Source organism: Pygocentrus nattereri, chromosome 24 (genome assembly GCF_015220715.1).
Source record: "Pygocentrus nattereri isolate fPygNat1 chromosome 24, fPygNat1.pri, whole genome shotgun sequence".
Classification (NCBI taxonomy): Eukaryota; Metazoa; Chordata; class Actinopteri; order Characiformes; family Serrasalmidae; genus Pygocentrus; species Pygocentrus nattereri.
This window is the reverse complement of record NC_051234.1, coordinates 15,260,348-15,281,667: the sequence shown is the minus strand read 5'-3', so window position 1 is coordinate 15,281,667 and position 21,320 is coordinate 15,260,348. Positions and strand designations below refer to the sequence as shown.

The following is a 21,320-nucleotide window of genomic DNA, read 5'->3' as shown; positions in this document are numbered from 1 at the left end:
CAAAAAGGCAGAATACTCTAAACTGTTGTTTGGTCCATAAGTACACACAATAGTTAGAATTTTCCTCCCTGCAATGTAAATTTATGTCGAGGTGATGCTCTTCTCTGCTGGGACAAACTCCAACTGCACAGCAGCCAGTCAGAGACTATCCCCACACCAGCCTGGTACCTCTCACACTGTGCAACTCCTGAGTAAGAGAGTTGACCAACCCCTATAAGAAGAAGGCCAACTACTGGAAGAAGATGCAGAAACAGCTGCAGAAAAAACAAAAATCTGGAAAAGGCTTGAAACAATCTCCAGCCACAAGAAAACCGACTTCCAGGCTATAGGGGACCAAAAGTGGGTGAATGATCTCAAACTATTTTCAAATAGATTTGATCACTCACCTGCCCCTACACAGTTATCCCTGTTGCACCCACCTCTTCTGCACTATCAGTGTACAGAGAGTACAGAGAACAGACAGAGTACAGAGAACAGACCCAGGACTTTGTGGACTGGTGTCTGAGGAACCAGCTCCTGATCAATGCAGTGAAGACCAAAGAGATCATGGTGGATTTTCACAGGTGAAAACCCCTCCCTCCCCAAGTGAACATTCAGGGAATGGACATTGATAGAGTGGACTCTTATAAGTATATGTGTTTTCACCTCAGTGACAGACTGGACTGGTGAGATAATATTAGTGCACTTTACAGGAAAAGCCAGAGCAGACTCTACCTGCTTAGAAGCCTGAGGTTGTTTGGAGTGCAGGAGGCACTTCTGAGGACCTTTTTTTTCGACACTGTGGTGGCATCAGAAGTTTTCTATTGAGTGGTCTGCTTGGACAGCAGCATCTCAACTGCAGACAGAAAAAGACTTGACAGACTAATTAAGAGGGCCAGTTCTATCCTGAGAAGTACCCTCGACTGAATGCAGGTGATGGAAGACAGGAGGATGTTAGCTAGACTAGTGTCCATGCTGAATAATAGCTCTAACCCCATGCATGAGACTCCGGCAGCACTGGGCAACTCCTTCAGTGACAGACGGCTTCACCCCAAGTGTGTGAAGGAGTGCTATCATAGGTCCTTCCATCCTACTGCTGTTAGACTGTACAACCAGTGCTGCTCCCACTAAAATGAATTCATCACCAAATCTGTATGCAATATAAACAATACTTCATGTGCAATTCAGGTAAAATATCCTTACAGTGTTTTTTTTATTTTTTATTTTTATTTATTATGTTTGTATTGTAGGGTGGCATGCTGGTGTCGCTGTTGCCTCACAGCAAGAAGGGCCTAGGTTTGAGTCCCCGGCCGGGTGACCAGGTTCCTTTCTATGTGGAGTTTGCATGTTTTCTCCCACAGACATGCAGTTAGGCCAATTGGACATGCTACATTGCCCCTAGGTGTGAGTGTGTGATTGACTGTCTATGTCTGTTTGTCTGCCCTGCGATGGACTGGCAACCTGTCCAGGGCTGTCCTTTTGCCCGCTGACCAGTGGGATAGGCTCCATGGCCACCCTGCGACCCTGAGGAAGGAGTGGCTTAAAAAATGTCTGTGTGTGTGTGTGTGTGTGTGTGTGTGTGTGTTTATATTGTAATTTTTTATAAGAGAGTTTATATAAATGTAAAGTTATTTTTAGGATTATATATATTATCAGTACAGCAATACATAATAAACTGTAACCTTGTTAATTACTTTGCTTGTTAATTCTCTTCATTTTACTTATTTTCTTGACCACCTTGGTATCCCTTTGCTGCTCTAGCACTGTAAATTTATGGGACTAATAAAGGATGATCTTATATCATCTTATCAAGGAGTTTAATTTCAGAGCTGACACTGTGAATGGAGGTGAGCCCAACTATAACTAGATGGTAGCTCTCAACCTCCCACACAAGCTCAGACTCCTTCCCCCTCAGTGAGGTCATTGTTCACATACCAAGGGAAAAGTTTCTGGCACAGGGGTCCATGCCACCGGGGGCCACCCCACCATCTCCAACTGCCTATAAGATATTGCACCTTTCCCCATACATGGTCCCACCCATGTTGCCCTTCCAGGCAAAACCCAGCTGGGCTATATAGGCTGTCCGGCCACCAAACACTTGCCAAGGAACACTACCCCTATGCCTGGCTTCAAGGGTAGTCCCGGTAACCCCCTCTCAGATAAGATACATGATATATTGCGTCCTCTGATTGTAAGGGATTTTGAATTATGTTATTTGAGTCTTCACTCCAGAGCCCCTACCAGGAGCATACGGCTCCAGGTGACTCCAGGTCTGAAGATCCCTGGACTACACAATCCCTTCTACCACGCCAAGGCCCTGATCCAAAAAGATAAATTTGAAATAATTTATAAATATATATTTTACATATAATGTTTATAAATTATTTGCAATTTAAATTAAATTTGAAATAATTTATATTAAATATAAATTTACTGTAATTAATTTCTAATATGATTGTTCAGAGTTACATGCTGTTTTATTATTAAATTAATTTAAACAGCAAACAAACAAAAGTCATAAACAAATTCACAACTGGGAGTGCAAGTAAGGGTTAATGTATTTTACCGATGCAGTGTTTGTGTGTGTTTTCAGGTATATATCCTGGGAATCATCATTGCAGTATGTGGCAACTTTCTCATCAGTATCTCACTGAACATCCAGGTCAGTGAGATTCTAAAGACAACATGTGGATTAGATATGCATGCTGCTAACCTACTCTCTCTCTCTGTAGAAGTACACCCACATACGGCAATCCCAACGGGGCACTAAGCCATACTATTCAAGCCGGCTATGGTGGTGTGGTATCCTGCTCATGGGACTTGGGGAGCTGGGCAACTTTGCAGCATACGGTTTCGCTCCAGCCTCCCTCATTGCTCCACTCGGCTGCGTATCCGTTATTGGTAAGCCTCTCTCCTTATCTAGTTAAATATTTTGGATAAAGCTGTGTAGTAAATGACTCTGGTAGCTAATGTAGTGCACAAGTAAAGGCAAACTGCAATAGTTTTGCCTTTCCTGACCATCAGAGGCAGTGCACAAAGACAGTACTTCGGAGACATTTTTAGAGAGCATTTTGTCCTTGATATTTTTCCACCATAACAATCCTTTCTTGTAGCAAAGTAGTTACAACTCACATATCCCTTTCAGGTTGGGGAGCAGTAGCGCAGAGGATTTTTGGGGGGGTCATTAGGGATCAAAGTCAGTGGCCATATAGGCTATTCTGAAACATTTTGTTGCACTGAAACATTTTCTGCCACTACTATGGCACCAGCGGATGCTTCAGTTACTGCAGACTGAGCTCACCATTATCTCTGTTTTTTCCTGTTAAATCAAATCAAATCAAATCAAATTTATTTGTATAGCGCTTTTTACAACGGATGTCACAAAGCAGCTTTACAGAATTTCGGAAAAGAAAGACACCCAGACTGCTGCATCATGTCACTTCAAGCAACAAACCACTCTGAATTATTTTGTTTACATCAGAAAAGTACAAACAATAGATAACGTTACACTTTTAGATGGATAAAAAAGAAACAGATTGCAGTTGTTAAACAGTGCTTTACTGACATGATTCAACAATGAATTGTCAAATATGATTCAATGTGCAATGGTCAAACTTCTTAAATTCAAATAAACAACAGAAACTCACAGTCCTCAACAATATTTTGGCATCTGCCACCGGCCATGCTGCTGTGGGAATGCAAAGAGGCTCTTTGGAGGTGCTATGCTCTCAGTAAAAAGCATTGGGCTGGCAGTTTTCTCTTGCTTCGTGTTCAACAAAAGAGCATCTGCCTGTAAATGCATTGTTTCCTATGTGTTATTCTATTCTTATTCTATTCTGACATCATGCTGGTGTCAGAAGAGGCATATACCTAGTAAAAGAGCATTTGGCTATCAGTGCAATGTCTTATTGTACTCATGCTGCAGAATTCTTAGCAGTCTTTCGAGTTCATTTTTTCCCATTTATTTTCCATTATGATATTACTATGATGGTGTGTTGTGTTTAAATGTATCAGTTCAATCTGTGTAAGACATGTGGTGACTCTTAACTTAGCAGCATGTGGAAAAAACTGAATGTTTAGATGTTAATGGCTTATTGCATACTTGGTTCTTGGGTGGCACAACTGTATATGCCCTATTTGAATAGAATTAGTTTTATCTGAGGAGGTGCTGTGATTTGAGTAAATACCAACAAAATACACCATTTTTATCCAGTACTAATCTCTAATGTCTGTTAAGTAATAATTCCAGAGTGAATTACCTTCTATAATTCATCAAACCTGGAGAATACCTGTGGTAATAGTAGCCCTGTTTGAATCAAAGTCATGGAAATTTAATGAAAATGGCATACTGGGGAAACTACACCTACTTGGCTGTGTTCAAACGGCAGGAAAATCAGATTTGACACTTTGAAATCCAATCAAATTTGAGTGCCCAGACTGAGACGCATCTATAAAAAAATTCAAATGAAATCTAGTTTTAAACCACATCAAAATGTGGTTTGGATCCAATTTTTTGTTGTTCACACTTTAAGCAATCAATCTGGACACAATCTGGATATGCCAAAAATCTGGCAGTCTGAAGAAGGCTTTAGTCCAGTATGAACTGGGCAGTCAAATCTCTTACAAATTGTATTACCGGACCTTCTTTGGTAAAACTATTCCAGCTCAAACAGACTGTAAGGTTTCATCCAGTCATGGGGAACTCTTGGCAATGTTTTGCAACATATAACATTTAACAGGTCATCACATAAAATGAAAAAATCATTATTGATTATAAGGGTATTACTTAAAAATACACTTTATACTAGTAAGGTTCCCTTGAAACCAGCTTACCAATTCTGTTACCAATGTTTTACTAATTTTGTTTTCTTGTTGAGTCTAGCTGCACATGATTTGATTAGAAATATAGCCTAATGTTACAAATTGAACTAAAAGGTACTACTTTATGAAAGTGTTTGTAACTGATAAAAATGACACTATATTAAAATACATGTGAGTATATATATATATATATATATATATATATATATATATATATATATATAGAGAGAGAGAGAGAGAGAGAGAGAGGATTTGTACTAATTGTCACAGTGACACTAACTGTAAGTACAGAAATAAAGAAAATAAGATCAGAATGGGATTTATGATTGGATTTCATCACCTTGGACACTTTTATTTACCTGGGGAAATTCACTGAGATATAACTTATTTTGGAAAGGAGATGTGTGTGTGTGTGTGTTTATGTCTGTGTGTGTGTGTGCGCGCATGTGTGTGTGTGTGTGTGTGTGAAAAAGTTCACCTAGAAGAACTCTGCAAAGTGAAATTAACTGGCACAGGAAGAGTCAGTCCATTACAATCAAAGTGAATTGACTTTTTCAGTGGGGCAAGGTTTTGATTACACCAATCTAATACATATATATATATATATATATATATATATATATATATTCATTCTCCTTCTGGGTCGCGGGGGGTACTGGAGCCTATTCCAGCTGTCATTCGGCAAAAGGCAGATACACCCTGGACAGGTCGCCAAATATATATAAATATATATATTTAGAGCCGTAGATGGTCACCAAAAATGTGGATCTTGTCACAGATACCCTGCTCTAGGTGTTCTCAAGGCTGAGATGGCCAGGCCATCAGTTGTAAGGGGCGAGGAGAGCCTGGTGGCCCAGGCCACAAGGCAGGCAGAACAGTCCTTAATGAGGGCCTCAATGTCCCTACATATTGGCAGCCAGCAGACCAGGTCTTGGCAAAGCTGCTTAAGCTTCAAGATGTCTGATTGGCCCTCATGCACCCTAGCCAAAACATGCACAGGACACTGGGGACCTCTGTGCAAAGCCCACATACCACACAAGCCCCAATACAGCAGGAAAGCTCTTGTTTGACTTAGAAGAATCCAGCCAGCTTCCCTGAGATATTTTGAGGCCAGATGTCCCAGATGAAGATGCAGAGATGAGAGAGAACTGGGTTCCCTCAGTTCCCATAGTCGGACCATGATATGGAAAAGTGTGTACAGCATTTGGATAATGTAGTGTTCCCTACAATGTGTCCCTTTGAGGGTCTGGGGTAGAGTCAAAGCGAGAGAGTAGATCTGTATTATTTAATACAACGCCATTTCAACGCCAAAAAAGTTGAGATGCTGTGCAGCATGTAAATAAAAATAGAATGCAATAATATGCAAATCATGTAAACCATATTTTTGAAGGAAAATACTACAAAGACAACATATCAAATGTTGAACCTGAATTTGATAGCAACAACACTTTCCAAAAACGTTGGGACAGAGGAATGTTTAATACTGTGTAAGTGTTTGTGAATTGAAGAGGCCAATTGCTGTAGTTTTGAAAGTGAAGCAGTGCAGGGGTTCATTTGTTGTGTTTTTCATTTCATAACAATCCAAATGTTTTCAATGGGTGACAGGTCTGGACTGCTGGCAGGCCAGTTTAGGACCAATACACTCAATACAGAGCAATGCTGTTGTAATAAGTGCAGATTGTGATTTGGCATTGTCTTGCTGAAATAATCAAGGCCTTCCCTGAAATGGACATCACCTGGATGGCATATGTTGCCAAAACATGTATGTATTGTTCAGCATTAATAGTAGCTTCACAGATGTGCAGGTCACCCATGCCATGCGTACTAATGCACCCCTACACCATCATGAATACTGGCTTTTGAACTGTATACTGATAACAAGCTTAGAGGTCTTTAGCCTGGAGGACACAGTGTCCATGATTTCCAAAAAGAATTTCAAATGATTTGCTGGACCTCAGGACACTTTTCCACTTCCACTCAGTCTAAGTAAGCTTGGGCCCAGAGAATGTAGTGGCTTTTCTGGATCCTGTTCCTATATGCTTTCTTCTTTGCATTTTAGAGTTTTAACTTGCATTTGTGGATGCAACGATGAACTATGTTCACAGACAGTGTTTTTCAGAAGTGTTCCTGAGCCCATGTAGTGATTTCAACTACAGAATCATGTCTGTTTTTAATGCAGTGCCATCTGAGGGCCCAAAGGCTCAGCCTCTCTGAGATGCTCTTTTTATGTCCTATCATGTTAATGACCTGTTGCCAATCAACCACCAGGTGTTTTTTTCAGCATTACACAACTTTACCAGCCATTTGTTGTGCCTGTCCCAACTTTTTTGGAATGTGTTATTGGCATCAAATTCAAAATGGCCAAATATTTTTGAAAAAGTAATAACATTTCTCAGTTTCAACATTTGATTTGTTGTCTTTGTACTATTTTCAATGAAAAATTAAAAAATGAAAAAGGATGCTTATATACTGATGACACTATCTTGTACTGCTTGGCTGAGTATATTGGTACTGCAGTGGATAAACTGCAGCATTCTTTTAATGTCCTCCAGTCGGCTTTTTACAGCCATAACCTAAGTCTTAAGCGTTGAAAAAAACTACATTCATGCTGTTTCCCAGAGTGTCTAATATTAATTTTAGAACTTTTAAAATCACAACCCTGAAGGGATCTGACATTGAAATTGTTAATGAGTACAAATATCTTGGCATATGGTTAGATGACAAATGTACGTTTAAACAATGTGCTAAGAAACTTACATGTAAACTGAGACAAAAAAATGGCTCTTTGTATCGTATGTATGTAATATGTTTCCCAAAGCACACAAGGAAAAAGATCATTGAGGCATGCTTTGGATTATAGAGACATGTTATACAGATATCAACCTGTACCTACTATAAATCTCTAGACTCTGTATATCATGCTGCCTTAAGATTTATTAGAGGTGACCCCTACAATACCCGTCATTGTATACTATATGAAAAGGTTGGCTGGTTATCTCTGTCTGTGCATCAGGAAACACATTGGCTTATTTTTATCTAAGTGTTTACTGGCCATATGCCATCATACATCACAGAAATGTTCAGTATAAATTATGCAGTTTATCAGACTCGTATTAGTCATTGGATTGCTCTTTTGGTGTGGAGAGCTTTTACTGAGCTGGGAAAATCTGCTTTTAGCTACAGTGCACCAGTGAGCTGGAATTCATTACAGAAAACGTTGTTCTCTGGTATCACAGGAACATTTTAAACTTTTAGTCTCTAATCACCTTCACATAGCCTGCAACTGTTTTATTTGATTTTGATTTGACTTAACTTTTAACTTTTTTACTTTTTATTATCCTTTTATTCTTTTCTATTTATTTTATTAGTATTATGTTTATTTATTTTATTCTTTTTATTTATTTTATTATTGTCAATATATTATCTTACAGCTTCTATTTCTTTTTATTTCATTATATATATTTTTTATTTATTTCATTCTTATCTGATCTGTTACTTGTAAAGTTACTATATTGTAATATTTATGGTTTATCTATTTAATGGTTTATTGGTACCTTCTTATTATTCAATTATACTCTTTATGATTTTTTATACTATCTTTTATGATTTCTATTACTTTATCATAACATTTTATTGCTCCCTCAATGTATTCCAAGTTTAAAGAAAGGTTTATTGATTCATTCATTGATCTGTGACTATTATTGTCACTGGCCATGGTGAACCACAGGGAAAAGTTGTACTGGTGAAGATATTCTGACCAGCGGTGTCACCTCAAAGGTCTATTGCCTGTACCCAAAGTGCACACCAGACCAGTACTCAGTGTGCAGGCCCAGATGCAGTGCCTCATGCACAGGTCATTTTTGTTGCAAAGGCATGGCAACAAAAATGGCCTGTGCTGTTTGCAGAAGCCCTTGTGTCAAGGAGGGAGAACCTCAGAGTGGTCAAGATAAGTATGTAGATAAGTATGCTATAAGTAAATGTAGCTAAGGAAGCTGTCATCATTCCAGTTGCATGACAGTGTTGGTGAAGCAGTCAGCCTGCTGCATTTCACTCTGGATAGGGTAGAAGGGGGATCTATGGAGGCTGTTTGGCTGAAAATGGCCCTTGTTTAGCCAGAGAGGCTGCATATTCAGCTGCACTCTCTGTATTTACTGTGATGGTCAATGCCTTAGACAGCAGCAGCTCGCCATTTTCAAACAGTGCCTTACATACTTTTGCGTTCTTAGCCGGGCGCATATCATCTCATCCTGCAACTCGCATCAAACTTGCAGGACTTAGTGTTACCTATAGGTTAGCAACATATTGGCTTGCAGACTCACTGTGCAGCTATCGATGTTGCCAATAAATAATCCATTATATTAATTAGAAGGTCCAAGGCACTGCCACATGTGATGTTGACAGTGTTTTTCAAGCATCCCAAGCATACACTGTCATTCTGCTTCCAGACATTGGTAACAGTAGAACTGCACAAAACAAGGACACAACAAGAACACAACAAGCAGACAACAAGTTACCAAAATGTTGCCATACATTTAAACAAAAAATCCCTCCCTCCGTTAGAGAAATTGGATTGTGTCACAGATGTTTTCTGATTGTAACCTCTCGCCTGTTAAGGAGGATGTATTTAAGGAACTCATGGGAGAGTAAGTCCTCCTAGCAGACCCCGATGCAGAAGAGACTGGGGTTGCCTCGGATGAGTCTGCCCTCCTACCAGGAGCGGAAGCTTGTGGCAGACGAGTTACAACTGCCCAGCACATAGGTTCCTTCTTCACTAAGGGTCTAAGAGGTCTAAGAGGCCATTGACTTAACTGTGCAGCAGCAGGAGTACACAATGCAGTATGCAATACAATGTGAATACTTGAGCATGCATATGCTTGCTTTGTTATCAGGGAGCTCACTCATCTTCTGGTCTAGGTAATTATGAGCTGTTCATTTGCCAGTCATTTGCTTTGTGAGTAGGCATATATTCAGAGGTTGAGAAAAGTCACTCAAAATCACAGAAGCACTGTGACAGTGAACCACTTGTTTTGAAATCTAATATTTGTAATTAGTATTAGAAGTATATTGTCGAACACTTTCGAACTTCCAGCTGAACATTTGTAATTTGATGGATGAAGTGACCACCTTTTTTCAGCAAGTTTGTTAATGTTGGAGTTTAAATATTTGATCCTGAACAAAATAATTTCAAGATTAAATGTGAGAGTAAATTCACAGACAGCTTATTGATAACTTCTTGTGTGTTTTTAGTTTGCTTGCCTTAGGTTAATTATTTAGCTCAGACAATTAGCCAAAGACTTAAACCAGCCATTAGGGGTGTACTTTGTGTACTTCTGGTGCCGGTCCCAAGCCCGGATAAATGGTGAGGGTTGCGTCAGGAAGGGCATCCAGCGAAAAACTTGTGCCAAAACTATCATGCGGATCACAAATATGATTGCCATACCGGATCGGTCGAGGCCCGGGTTAACAACGACCGCCTCCGCCTCAGGGTGGAAATTGGACTACTGTAGGTCGAAGACCATCAAAGAGGAGAGGAGAAAGGTGGGTTAGAAGGCAGCGAGAGAGAAGGAAAGGCAGGAGTGTGGAGGTTAGAGTAGGGACTCTGAACATAGGGACAATGACTGGTAAAGGCAGAGCTTACAGACATGATGGAGAGAAGGAAGGTAGATATTCTGTGTGTCCAGGAGACCAGATGGAAAGAAAGCAAGGCCAGGAACATTGGAGGTGGATTCAAACTGTTCTATCATGGTGTAGAGAGGAAGAGAATGGAGTAGGGATAATCCTAAAGGAACAGCTTGTGAAAAGTGTTCTGGATGTAAAGAAAGTGTCAGACAGGATCATGAGCCTGAAGTTGGAGGTTGATGGTGTGATTTTGAATGTGGTCAGTTCATATGCACCACAGGTTGGTTGTCAGTTAGAGGAGAAAGAGGAATTTGGATGAAGTGGTAGATGGTGTCCCTAGAGACTGTGGAGTCCTTTGGAGACTGTGGCTCTGTCTAAAAGACAGGAGGCTGAGTGGAGGTTCACGGAGATGAAGATGCTGAGATTTTCGTTGGGAGTAACAAGGATGGACAAGATTAGAAATGAGCAAATCAGAGGGACAGTGAAGGTGGAGCAGATGGAGATAAAGCCAGAGAGGCCAGGTTGAGATGGTTTGGACATGTGTTGAGGAGGAATAGTGGATATATTGGTCAAAGAATGTTGGAGATGGAGCTGCCGGGTAGAAGGAGAAGAGGTAGACCTTAGAGAAGGTTTATGGACGTAGTGAAGGTGGACATGGAGATGGTTGGTGTAAAAGTAGAGGAGGCAGTGGATAGGGCAAGATGGAGGCAGATGATCCGCTAAAGGGAGCAGCCGAAAGAAGAAGAAGAAGAAGTTAGCCAAAGGCTTAGAAATGTTCACTTCATTTGGGATTGTCGTGCTATAATCATCTGTATTTTTGCTGTAATTCTGTGAAAGCCTTCTTCATTTGCTGGTTTTAGTTTTGGCTGTAGCATTCCCCTTTAGTTTTAGAAATTAGTGAAACAATTTCTGTCATGATACTTCATATCTCTTTCAAATGATTGTACAACCATTATCCTTGTTCATCAAGGTATTAGGAAGTCCTTTACCTACAATTGTAAGGAATTTGTTATTTAAATCTTGTTGCTGTTTGATCAAATGTATTTTCTATGCACATAAATGTTCCAGTATTAATTTCTATATTTTCATTTGGCTCAGGAAATTTAGTAAGGGCTTTGAATGCCTACATCACAGTGCTGATGTGGTGGGAGATTCAAAGGATATTTAATTTGAAAGACCTGATTCGCACAGTTAATCTGACATTTGCTTGTAGGACCTGCTTTTATGTGAAAGATATCTGATTTGGTCAAATATTTGATTACCCCAGCTTTTCTGCTAGTGCATCTCAAGGTGATTTATCTTTGTGAAATTTTGCAAATAATTTTAGATCAATTTCAAACCTTCCTTTTAATTTAAATTCTTAGAAAAAGTTGTTTTCAAACAAATAAATGCTATTAAATGTCGCCCTAGGAGACCCAGGTGCATATTGCTCCCGATGACTTAGCTCTGAAGATCCCTAGACCACACAAGCCCTTCCACCACGACAAGGCCCTGATCCAGGAAGGGGCTTTTAATACCATTTATTACAAGATTTTAATCCAATATCATAAATATTGGGTCAGCTTCTTTGGTGTGGTTTAAATCATATTTAGGTAATAGGCAGTTCATAGGAAATGGGCATTTACTGTCCCTCAATTTAGAAGTTAAAAAGTTAATTACTGTGATGTTCTTTTTACTGGACCTCCTAAGAAAATAATACATCCTTTACAATTCTTATAAAATGCATCAGCACTCATCCTAACAAAAACAAAAAAGAAGGATCATATCACTCCCATTTCAATAAAATTGCTACCTGTATCATTCAGAATAGATTTTAAAGTTTTGCTACTAGTTTTGAAGGCTCTAAATGACCTAACACCCATTTACATCACAGAGTGTCTATCTGTTTATGTTCCAGCACATAATCTTAGATCTGCAGATACTGGCCTTCTGCAAATATCCTCTGAAAAATACAGAAAACATGGTTCAGTTATTATGCTTCTAAACTGTGGAACTCAATCACACCCTTTATTAGACAGTTAAGCTCAGTGCACAGTTTTAAGAAGCATCTAAAAATTGATCTCATATAGTATTTAATGAAAACTCTATATCTCATGGTATTGGTCTTTTAATTTGATCTGTGTCATTTTCTTATATGATTCTAAAATGATACTTAGAACTTTACAGCCACCATGAAAAGTGCAATATGAAATATGAAAGGCCTGATTTGTGTCTTTTTGAACACTTTTACGTTTTTGTAAGGTCAAGAGGATTCGTTTGGCTTATGTTTCTTTCTTTGGCTGGGCTCTATGGGCTAAGGTTTCTGGTAGATTCGAGACTCTGATGCGAGGCATTTATGCACTTGTTAGCTTTGTCTTAAAATGTGTGAGTGTGCTCCTCATTTGCCCTCTGGGAGATTAGTTTTGTTCAGCTTTAGTATTTACATAACAGCAATTTGAGTGTTGTTTCTAGAATGATCTTAGAGATTGTAGGAATTGTCTGCAATCAGAGCCTCAGGTGTAAATTTGTCTAAAGTCCTGATATTTTGTGTTAAACAGAAGATGTTTATTTTTAAGGGTGGGATTATTAAGACCTGTACTAGCCTTTCTGTATCTGTCTGTGTTTTTTTTTCTTGCGTTGTTTTTTACTTGCATTGTTATTGCATTATGTGTATGTCTGTGATTGTCCAAATGTGGGATGTTCAAGATGTTCAGGGCTCTCATAGATGTACACCTGTCCAGATCAGTCTGGCAGTCTTCATTCTATTCTGTACTTTGCTTGTAAATTTCGTGAAAGCTTTATTAAATTCTGTGAAACTGTGAACATTTTGGAAAAGTTTTGTTTTCCTTAAACTTTTTCTTTTTCTCCTGGTTTTAATGTAGGGAGTTAGGGGAGCTTTTTGTGTTTTAGTTTCATTTGTTTTCAGGCTTAGTTTGTTTCTTTTAAAACCTTCAGTGTTGTTTTTGTTTATTATATATTAGCTCATTCCTAAAGCTACACCTTCCCATCCAGCTTAGTCTCTTTTAACTCTTAAATAAAAATACATTAAATAAATAAATAAACCTGAGCTGTGTTTGGTCTGGTGAGAGAGCCCACACTAATTATCTGTTACAGCCTAATCTCACAGCAGGTATAACAGCTGCTTTACTAGTGGTGTTCACCTCAGTTAGCCCTGCAGCTATGAGGTATGTTTTGAAGGACTGTAACCAGCGGGTCCTTGGCACAGAAGGCTCACCAGGCAGAGTGAGAAAGACATCAAACATTGTCCTCTTAATGAGCACACACTTAAAATCATCTTTGGAATTAACATTAGCTCCAACTTTACTAACCAACACCAGGCAAAACCCAGACAGTGGAATCAACACAGATCCTTCACCAAATATCACCAAATATCTTCAGCATAGCTGAACACATGTGCATAAAAAATGTATGTTTTAAACATACGAAATGCATAAAAATCACTATTTTTTTATCCATAATAACAATATTGTGTGTTGTAAGTACTGTGTTATACCTTATTGGCGCATTCTAGTTTTCAGGATCAAATTCACAAAATAAGAACCCATTTGTTATCTTTTTCTTCTCTTTCAGCCAGTGCTATCATTTCTGTAGTGTTCCTTAAAGAAACTTTACGGGCCTCTGATCTTCTGGGTAAGTTCTGTTGGCTTTCTCTTATGTTTCATATTGTCGGTAAGAGAGGTCTTAAATGTGAGTTTTATGTGAAATATTTAACTGTGGTTTAATCCCATGGCCTCAAGACATGTTTCTCTTAACATTGTATGTCATCTGGCTTGGTACGGTGCATGCTGGCAAGTTTTTTTGATTGACTTGCCAGAGACTCTTCCCAAGGGGGAAACAGCAATCCTTGGTCTAAAAAGCATAACTGATTGTAAGCAGGGTCACCAGAAGCTCTGAGTAATTAAACAGGAGTAAACAGAAAAAATCCTTGAGTACCTTGAACAAACTGCTCTTTTTTGGACATAGATTGTATATAAAAAATCATTTTTGTTTTGGCATGACTAACAAAAGATTAAGTACTGTGGAAAATTGTGTGACAAAGGACTGGTACATTAAGATAAAAAAAAGACTGAAGTTCCAGGATATTTCCAGAATTGAAAACAAACATGCAACAATGTGTCCAAACTAAATAAAGGATATAATTGTTTATTGGAAAAATTCCTTTACAGCTGATACTGAGTGCTGATTGGTTGGCAAACAGAGCAGCTCATTATTTGCGCTGACAGGCATCATGGATGTACATGAGGCCCCTGTAAATCTCCTATAACTTGCATTCAAAAGTGTTAAAAAAAAATAACATGTTTTATGCTATTAAGTGTATGCTATTAAGAAAATTATTGTGTTATGTTACATTTAAAAAGTTTAAGCATTTATAAACTATGATTTTGCTCAAATGCTCCATCTTAACCAACACAAACTTGTTGAATAGAGCATGTAGCACATTAAAATATGTAATGTTTGTGGTTATTATTTTCTAATGTAAATTCAGTTGAATTTGAATTTATGTTATATAAATGCTATATCTGACATGTGACAGACAGCTAATGTGGGCTGCTGTCGGTAAAACTGTCCAGCTTGATGGCTCTCTTCTCAGCAACCCTTGCCAACCACCAAGACGAGGTGCAGTGTGTCTCAAACAACCCCAATCCCAGCAAACACGGTTACATTGTGACAGTTTCAACAACCTATTATTTTGGTGCCCACAACATCATCATCATTAATCGCTTATTCCAGATAGCAGTAGCAGTTGGGAGAGCAGAAAACCCAGACAACTCTGTCCCCCGCAACTTGCTCCAGCTAATTTCCGGGGACCCCGCTCCCAGGCTAACATGGAGATATAATCCTTCCAGCAGGTTCTGGGATGACCCCAGGGTCTTGTCCCAGTAGGCCATGCCTGGTCCACCCCCACTAGGAGGCATCCAGGGGTCATCCAGATCAGATCCCTGAACCACCTCAACTGGCTCCGCTCAATGCGGAGGAGTAGCGGCTCCACTTCAAGCTTCTCCCAGATGACTGAACTTCTCACCCTATCAAGTGTAGCCCACCAGCCTGTGAAGAAAGCTCATTTCTGCCACTTGTATTCACGATCTCATTCCTTTGGCCATTACCCACAGCTCATGGCCATAGGTGAGGGTCAGTTTGTAGACCGACTGGTAAACAGAGTTTTGCCTTATGGCTCAGCTTCCTCTTCACCACTGCAGTCCAGTACAGTGACCACATTACTCCTGCTGCCCATCCCAGCCTGTGGTCAATCTCACAATTCCTCTTCCCATCACTCATGAAAAAGACCCCGAGATACTTAAACTCCTCCACCATGCCATCCGTTAGGACTATGGACTCAGACTTGGAGGTGCTGATCTGCATACCAACCGGTTCACACTCAGCTGCAAACTGCTCCAGTGAGCTGGAGCTGGAGGCATCCATGTGATCCAGCCAAAAGAACAAAATCATCTGCAAACTGCACAGCTCCACCCTCTGGCCTCCACATATAATTCTGTCCTGACCTTGGCTATGCTTTGACTCCCTGTCCATGAATATCACAAACAGAAGTGGAGACAAGGCACAACCTTGTCCAACGTGTCACGATTGGCCCCTCCCAGTCCTGTCCATGTGCTTTGTGTTTTGATCTTCCACATGCATTTGTTGTGTTTTTCCGTCCAAGTCCTGCCCCCTTGTTTCGTGACTCCGCCCCTGATTGTTTCCACCTGTTTTCCACCTGTGTCTTGTGATCCCTTGTGCTTTACATGCCCCATGTTTGCCCTGGTCTGTGTTGGTCTTTGTTTGATTTGTTGGATGTGTTGGATGTTTTGCTTGTTCTGTTCGAAGGGTATTGTTTGGATCCTGTGTTTCTTATGTCTGTTCCCCGTTCTCTATGTGTTGGCTCTATGACCCTGATTTTGGATTTGCCCATAATAAATCTTGCTTGTCTCCACAATTGTGTCCACCTTATCATCGCTCCACATTAAAAACGCTAACACTGAAAGCACCTGACTTAATGCCGAGTATACAAACACAGTGCTCACTCTGGGAGTAAAGACATTGAATGTACATACAGACACAAGTGGCTTTTGGCCACAGGTACACCTGGCAGCTTCCACAATGGAGGTTTTGAGCAGGGTCCATTTAGACTCCCCTACCTCCTCTGGAACATGAGAAAAGCTATCAGGTTAAAATCATTCCAAACAGGGTTTACTGACAGTTGGTTCCCAGCACACCCGCACGATTCGCTTGGGCTTACCGGGCCTGACTATTACTCTTCTCTGCTATCTGCTCCAACTCACCACCAGATGGTGATCGGTTGACAGCTTAGAACCTGTCTTCACATGGGCGCCCAGAACATATGTTCCCAAGACAGATGAAACAACAACAAATTCAATCATTGACCTTTGACTACTATGTACACTTATGAACATCCTTGTGTTCAACCGTGATGTTCGTTATGGACAATCCATGCCTGGCACAGAAGTCCAATAACAATATACTATTCTAGTAAGGTCAGGCAGGCTGTTCTTCGCAATCACACCTTTCCAGGTCTCCCAGTCATTGCCAATATGAGCACTGAAGTCTCCCAGTAAGACTATGGAGTCTGTAGGTGGGGCCCTTTCCAGAACTTTGCCCACTCGCTCCAAGAAGGCAGAATTCTCCGACCTATTGTTTGCTGCATAAGTACACACAACAGTCAGAGTTTTCCTCTTTGTGATTTTAATTCGCATTGAGGCAACCCCCTTGTCCACTGGCACAAACTCCAACTGCATGGCAGCCAGCCAGGGACTCATGAGTATCCTGCCCAGCACCTCTCACCCTGTGCAACCCCTGAGTTTGGTCCAGAACCGACACTGTGGGTAGAGGTGAGCCCAACTATATCTAGTTGGTACCTCTCAACCTCCCACACAAGCTCCAGCATCTTCTCCCCCAGTGAGGTTACACTCCATGTACCAAGAGCCAGTTTCTGCTGCAGGGGTCTATGCCACCAAGGGCATCCCCACCATCTATCACTACCTATACAGTCCACAACATTCATACATATATAATTCCTGAGAAAGTTGTTACAACATTATCTGACAACATTCCAGAAAGTTGTGACAATGTAGTGGCAATGTTGTCAGCACATTTTTACAACCTCCTAAAATCTTTCAATAGTTCCATTGTGTTGTACATGGAACTCCATCGAATATTGCTAAGTTGCTAATAGGTAGTCATAATACCATATGGCAGTGTTGCTTAATAGTGTTGTGATAACTTTGTTCAGACAGCATTGTGACGGTGACATCATAAATAATGTTTTGTGTTTTTTCTGCTCTGTCACCCTCTCACAGGCGGTGCTCTTGCTCTCACAGGCACATACCTACTGGTGACCTTTGCACCCCACTCTGCCCCTCATGTGACTGCCAACATGGTGGAGCGTTGTCTCATCAGCTGGCAGTTTCTTGCTTACTTTGTACGTCATACGCTGCATATAAATTTTATATTGCCACTGGTCTGTTTAGTCTTAATAATAATAGTCTTAATATCATTCTTAGTCGTAATAAATTTTGATAAATCCCTTGGAAATTCAGTTTGGAAGAAAATCCCTAAAATAATACAGACTACAACAGAAATAGCTGAAAAACAACATATGATACACTTCTGTTGTAAACATATACTCCTGGATATGTTTATGTAATTGAAATGATCAGTGCAAAGTTCTAAAATATAGTTTTTAAATTCATCCACGGTACAAAGACATTTATGAGAAACACATAAGCAAAAAATTAAAATGTAATGAGGTAAAATATGACAGTACATTTGTGAATGTTTTTTGTTGTTATTTTTAGATGTTGGTTATATTATAATACTGTAAAATTGAAAATATAAAATCTCAGATTAAAAGAGAGTGAAAGAGCTCCACCTGCTAGATATTTGCCTTATTGTATGCAGTACATTTGTGTGCATAACATTTCAATTTTTGCACTGCTGCAAATATTTTTGTTAATCTCTCTCTCTCTCTCTTTCTCTTTCTCTTTCTCCCTCTCTCTCTCTTTCTCTCTCTCTCTCTCTCTCTCTCTCTCTCTCTCTCTCTCTCTCTCTCTTTTAGCTTTTTGAAGTGTTCCTGTTTTGTATCCTGCTGTACCTGTATAAGTGCAGGAATGTGAATCATATTGTGATTGTGATGCTCTTAGTGGCTCTGCTTGGTAAGAGTACACACCTCTTGCTATATTTACATTACCTTAATCCATCACTGATTTATATACAGCGTGATGTATAAGCCTGTGTGCATGTTTTGCAGCTTCTGTGACAGTGATCTCAGTGAAAGCTGTGTCCGGAATGCTCACAGAAACAATTCGTGGGAGCCATCTGCAGCTCACCTACCCTATCTTCTATATTATGTTTGTTGTTATGGTAGCCTCCTGTGCCTTTCAGATTAAGTGAGTCTCCAGGATTTTTCATTACAATTCAAATTATATCCTTGTTGATTTATGTGAGTTGGAATATCAAAAAAATTTAAACAGTTTAAATTTATTATTTACCAATTTTTCACCAGACAACATTTTTTTTACAGATTTCTCAACGAGGCCATGAAGATGTTTGATGCTACAGAAATTGTTCCTATCAATTATGTCTTCTTCACAGCCAGTGCTGTAGTAGCAGGTACTGTATTGTTTGGCTGAATCGTTTGTGATGTACTGTCTGGAGTTTTAGTATATATAATTTAGTAAATATAATTTAATATAATTTGAATTCACAAAAACTACAGTATGATGACCAAGAAGTGGTATTTCAGCTATTACTTTGAATTCTACACTCAAAATATCACCATTTTTGTTGCTGTATGGCCTGTTTTTAAAACAACATAGTGACAAGAATACAAAATTGTTCAGTTAACTTCATGGGGGGACAGAAAAATGCAAAATATTAAACGTAGCATCTATCGGCTAGTGTGGTTTACAGTTTTGCTGTTTTACCACAATTTCAGGTACATATCTCTATCTATCTGTAGTTAAGTGACACTTATTTGTGGTGTGAATATTTATTTACTGTATGTATAGATAGTCTAGTGTTGGAATTAAATAATGAATATGAGAGTGCAATCAAAGTACAGATCTTCAGCTTTAATTTGGATGTATTTATAGCCAAATCAGATGAACAGTGTAGGAATTACAATTACAATTACATTCACATATAGCACCTCCTGTACATTCACACACAAACAGTGCATTCAAGAGTAATTTGCTGCTGTTAACTCCTAAGATGAAGTCCATAAAGCTGTCACTGCTGGTAAAGTAAGTCAAAAAAAAAAAAAAAAAAAGCCCATCAGAGAGACAACAAAAAACACTGAGTGTTGCCCAATCAATTATTTTGTTCATTCTTTAAAAGAAAGAATGCATTGGTGAGCTCAGAAACAGCAAAAAGTCTGCAAGAGAAGATATCTATGTCAAAGTCAACAGTCAGAGAAAGACTTCACCAGAGTAAATATCTCAAGATGTAAACCATTTCCAAGTCACAGGAATAGTTTGCTAAAATTAAGTCTACTAAAAAACCCTTTACTGTTCTGCAATGTCACCTCTATGTCAGATATAGTAAGTTCAAAAGGATTATAAACCATTTATTTAAATATTTGATTACTGTTTGGTTGCTAAGTAATTCTCTATTTGTAGTTATTGTTTTAGTAGTTACTTAAATGTTAATGCAGCACTACTCTCTCATTCCTGCTTAGTTCATGAATAATTACTTATTAACTACAAAACAGTATTGTAAAGTGTTACCCTGGCTTGTTTAATTATATTTTTATTTTTACTTTTATTAGCTGTACAGATGTGCTCTAGACTTTTCTAATTGCTCTTTTAAAAACAAGCTCTTTTTAAAAGTTGGACTTAGGCATACTTTATTCTTCATTTAGCTCGAAAGTGGGAAAAAGGCCCAGTGGTTTTCTGTTCTATAATGTCCCATTGCACACTGGAGTAGACTTGTGAGACCGGTTACATTTTTTTTTCATTTGCTGTGCTGCTAAATCGGAAACCAAGAAATGCGTAAGAAAATTATACAAAACACTGGCTGTTAGCAACCTTATACATGCACACACAGCACCTACCACAAAACACGTTTTATTCCGTCTGTAACTCCAACATCACTCTCTTGGCATGTTCAGCGAGCTGTTATTTTCTAAACAGGTGTTATTTGAGCATAATTTAGTGAAACTGAGCCTGAAGTGCAGTGGGTTATACCTGAAGTTGGCTAACTACACTAGCATAGGCATCGCCTAGCCGGGTACAGAGTACAAAGTATTGATGAGGAGTCAACCCCAAAAGCATTGATCTTTCAATTTGAGCATGTCTTGGGGTCAGGGTCGACTCTTTGCAAATGACTGATGTTCAAAATGCTTGAAGTTGAGACTACAACTGTTGATTCCACGGCTCGAGGGACATTTTGACAGAGGTGGGTGTGAAGCAGGAGAGAGCCTGAGCTGGAGTAGTGTGTTTAAATTAATTAAGTTTAATTAATTAATTAATCATTTTATTTAATTTGCTCCTTTTTTTGCAAGCTTCTTATTAAAATATCTGTTCCACTTTAAATGGATGTGTAGTTACATTCTGGCACCAGCGCACCATTAAGGTAACTGCTGCTGCATCACGTGGACCGGTGAAATTGAATAAGCAAATTCAAACCCAGCTTCAGCCTCTTAAAAAGAGGAGCAAGATAACATCCAAGCAAGAATTTGAAAATGGTTCCTTTTCAAAGAAGTCTGACTAGAGTAGTGATTTTCTCAGCACATGACTTTGCCCCTCATTATGTATTGTCTTGTCATATGTTGTCTTGGTTTAAATCAAGTGGAGTCATGAAGTCAACTCCATCAATTCCAGTAGCAGGAGTCATGCATTACTGGCTCAAAACACTTTTCTGTCTCTTGAACACCAGACATTCTATTT

General features: G+C 39.3%; 1 protein-coding gene across 4 annotated transcripts in view; it reads left to right on the top strand.

Annotated features, from left to right (window-relative positions):
• Positions 1 to 21,320, top strand: part of LOC108411427 (NIPA-like protein 2) — a 38,996-nt gene that overhangs the window by 6,350 nt on the left and 11,326 nt on the right. For 2 of the 4 annotated variants that reach the window (XM_017682988.2, XM_037533838.1), the window contains exons 3-9: positions 2,573 to 2,641; positions 2,712 to 2,880; positions 13,990 to 14,049; positions 17,733 to 17,854; positions 18,491 to 18,587; positions 18,683 to 18,821; positions 18,956 to 19,044. In XM_017682988.2, the coding sequence (XP_017538477.1) occupies positions 2,573 to 2,641; positions 2,712 to 2,880; positions 13,990 to 14,049; positions 17,733 to 17,854; positions 18,491 to 18,587; positions 18,683 to 18,821; positions 18,956 to 19,044 (745 nt within the window). The remainder of the gene's footprint in view (positions 1 to 2,572; positions 2,642 to 2,711; positions 2,881 to 13,989; positions 14,050 to 17,732; positions 17,855 to 18,490; positions 18,588 to 18,682; positions 18,822 to 18,955; positions 19,045 to 21,320) is intronic. The other 2 variants (XM_017682989.2, XM_037533839.1) reach the window with 2 other exon arrangements.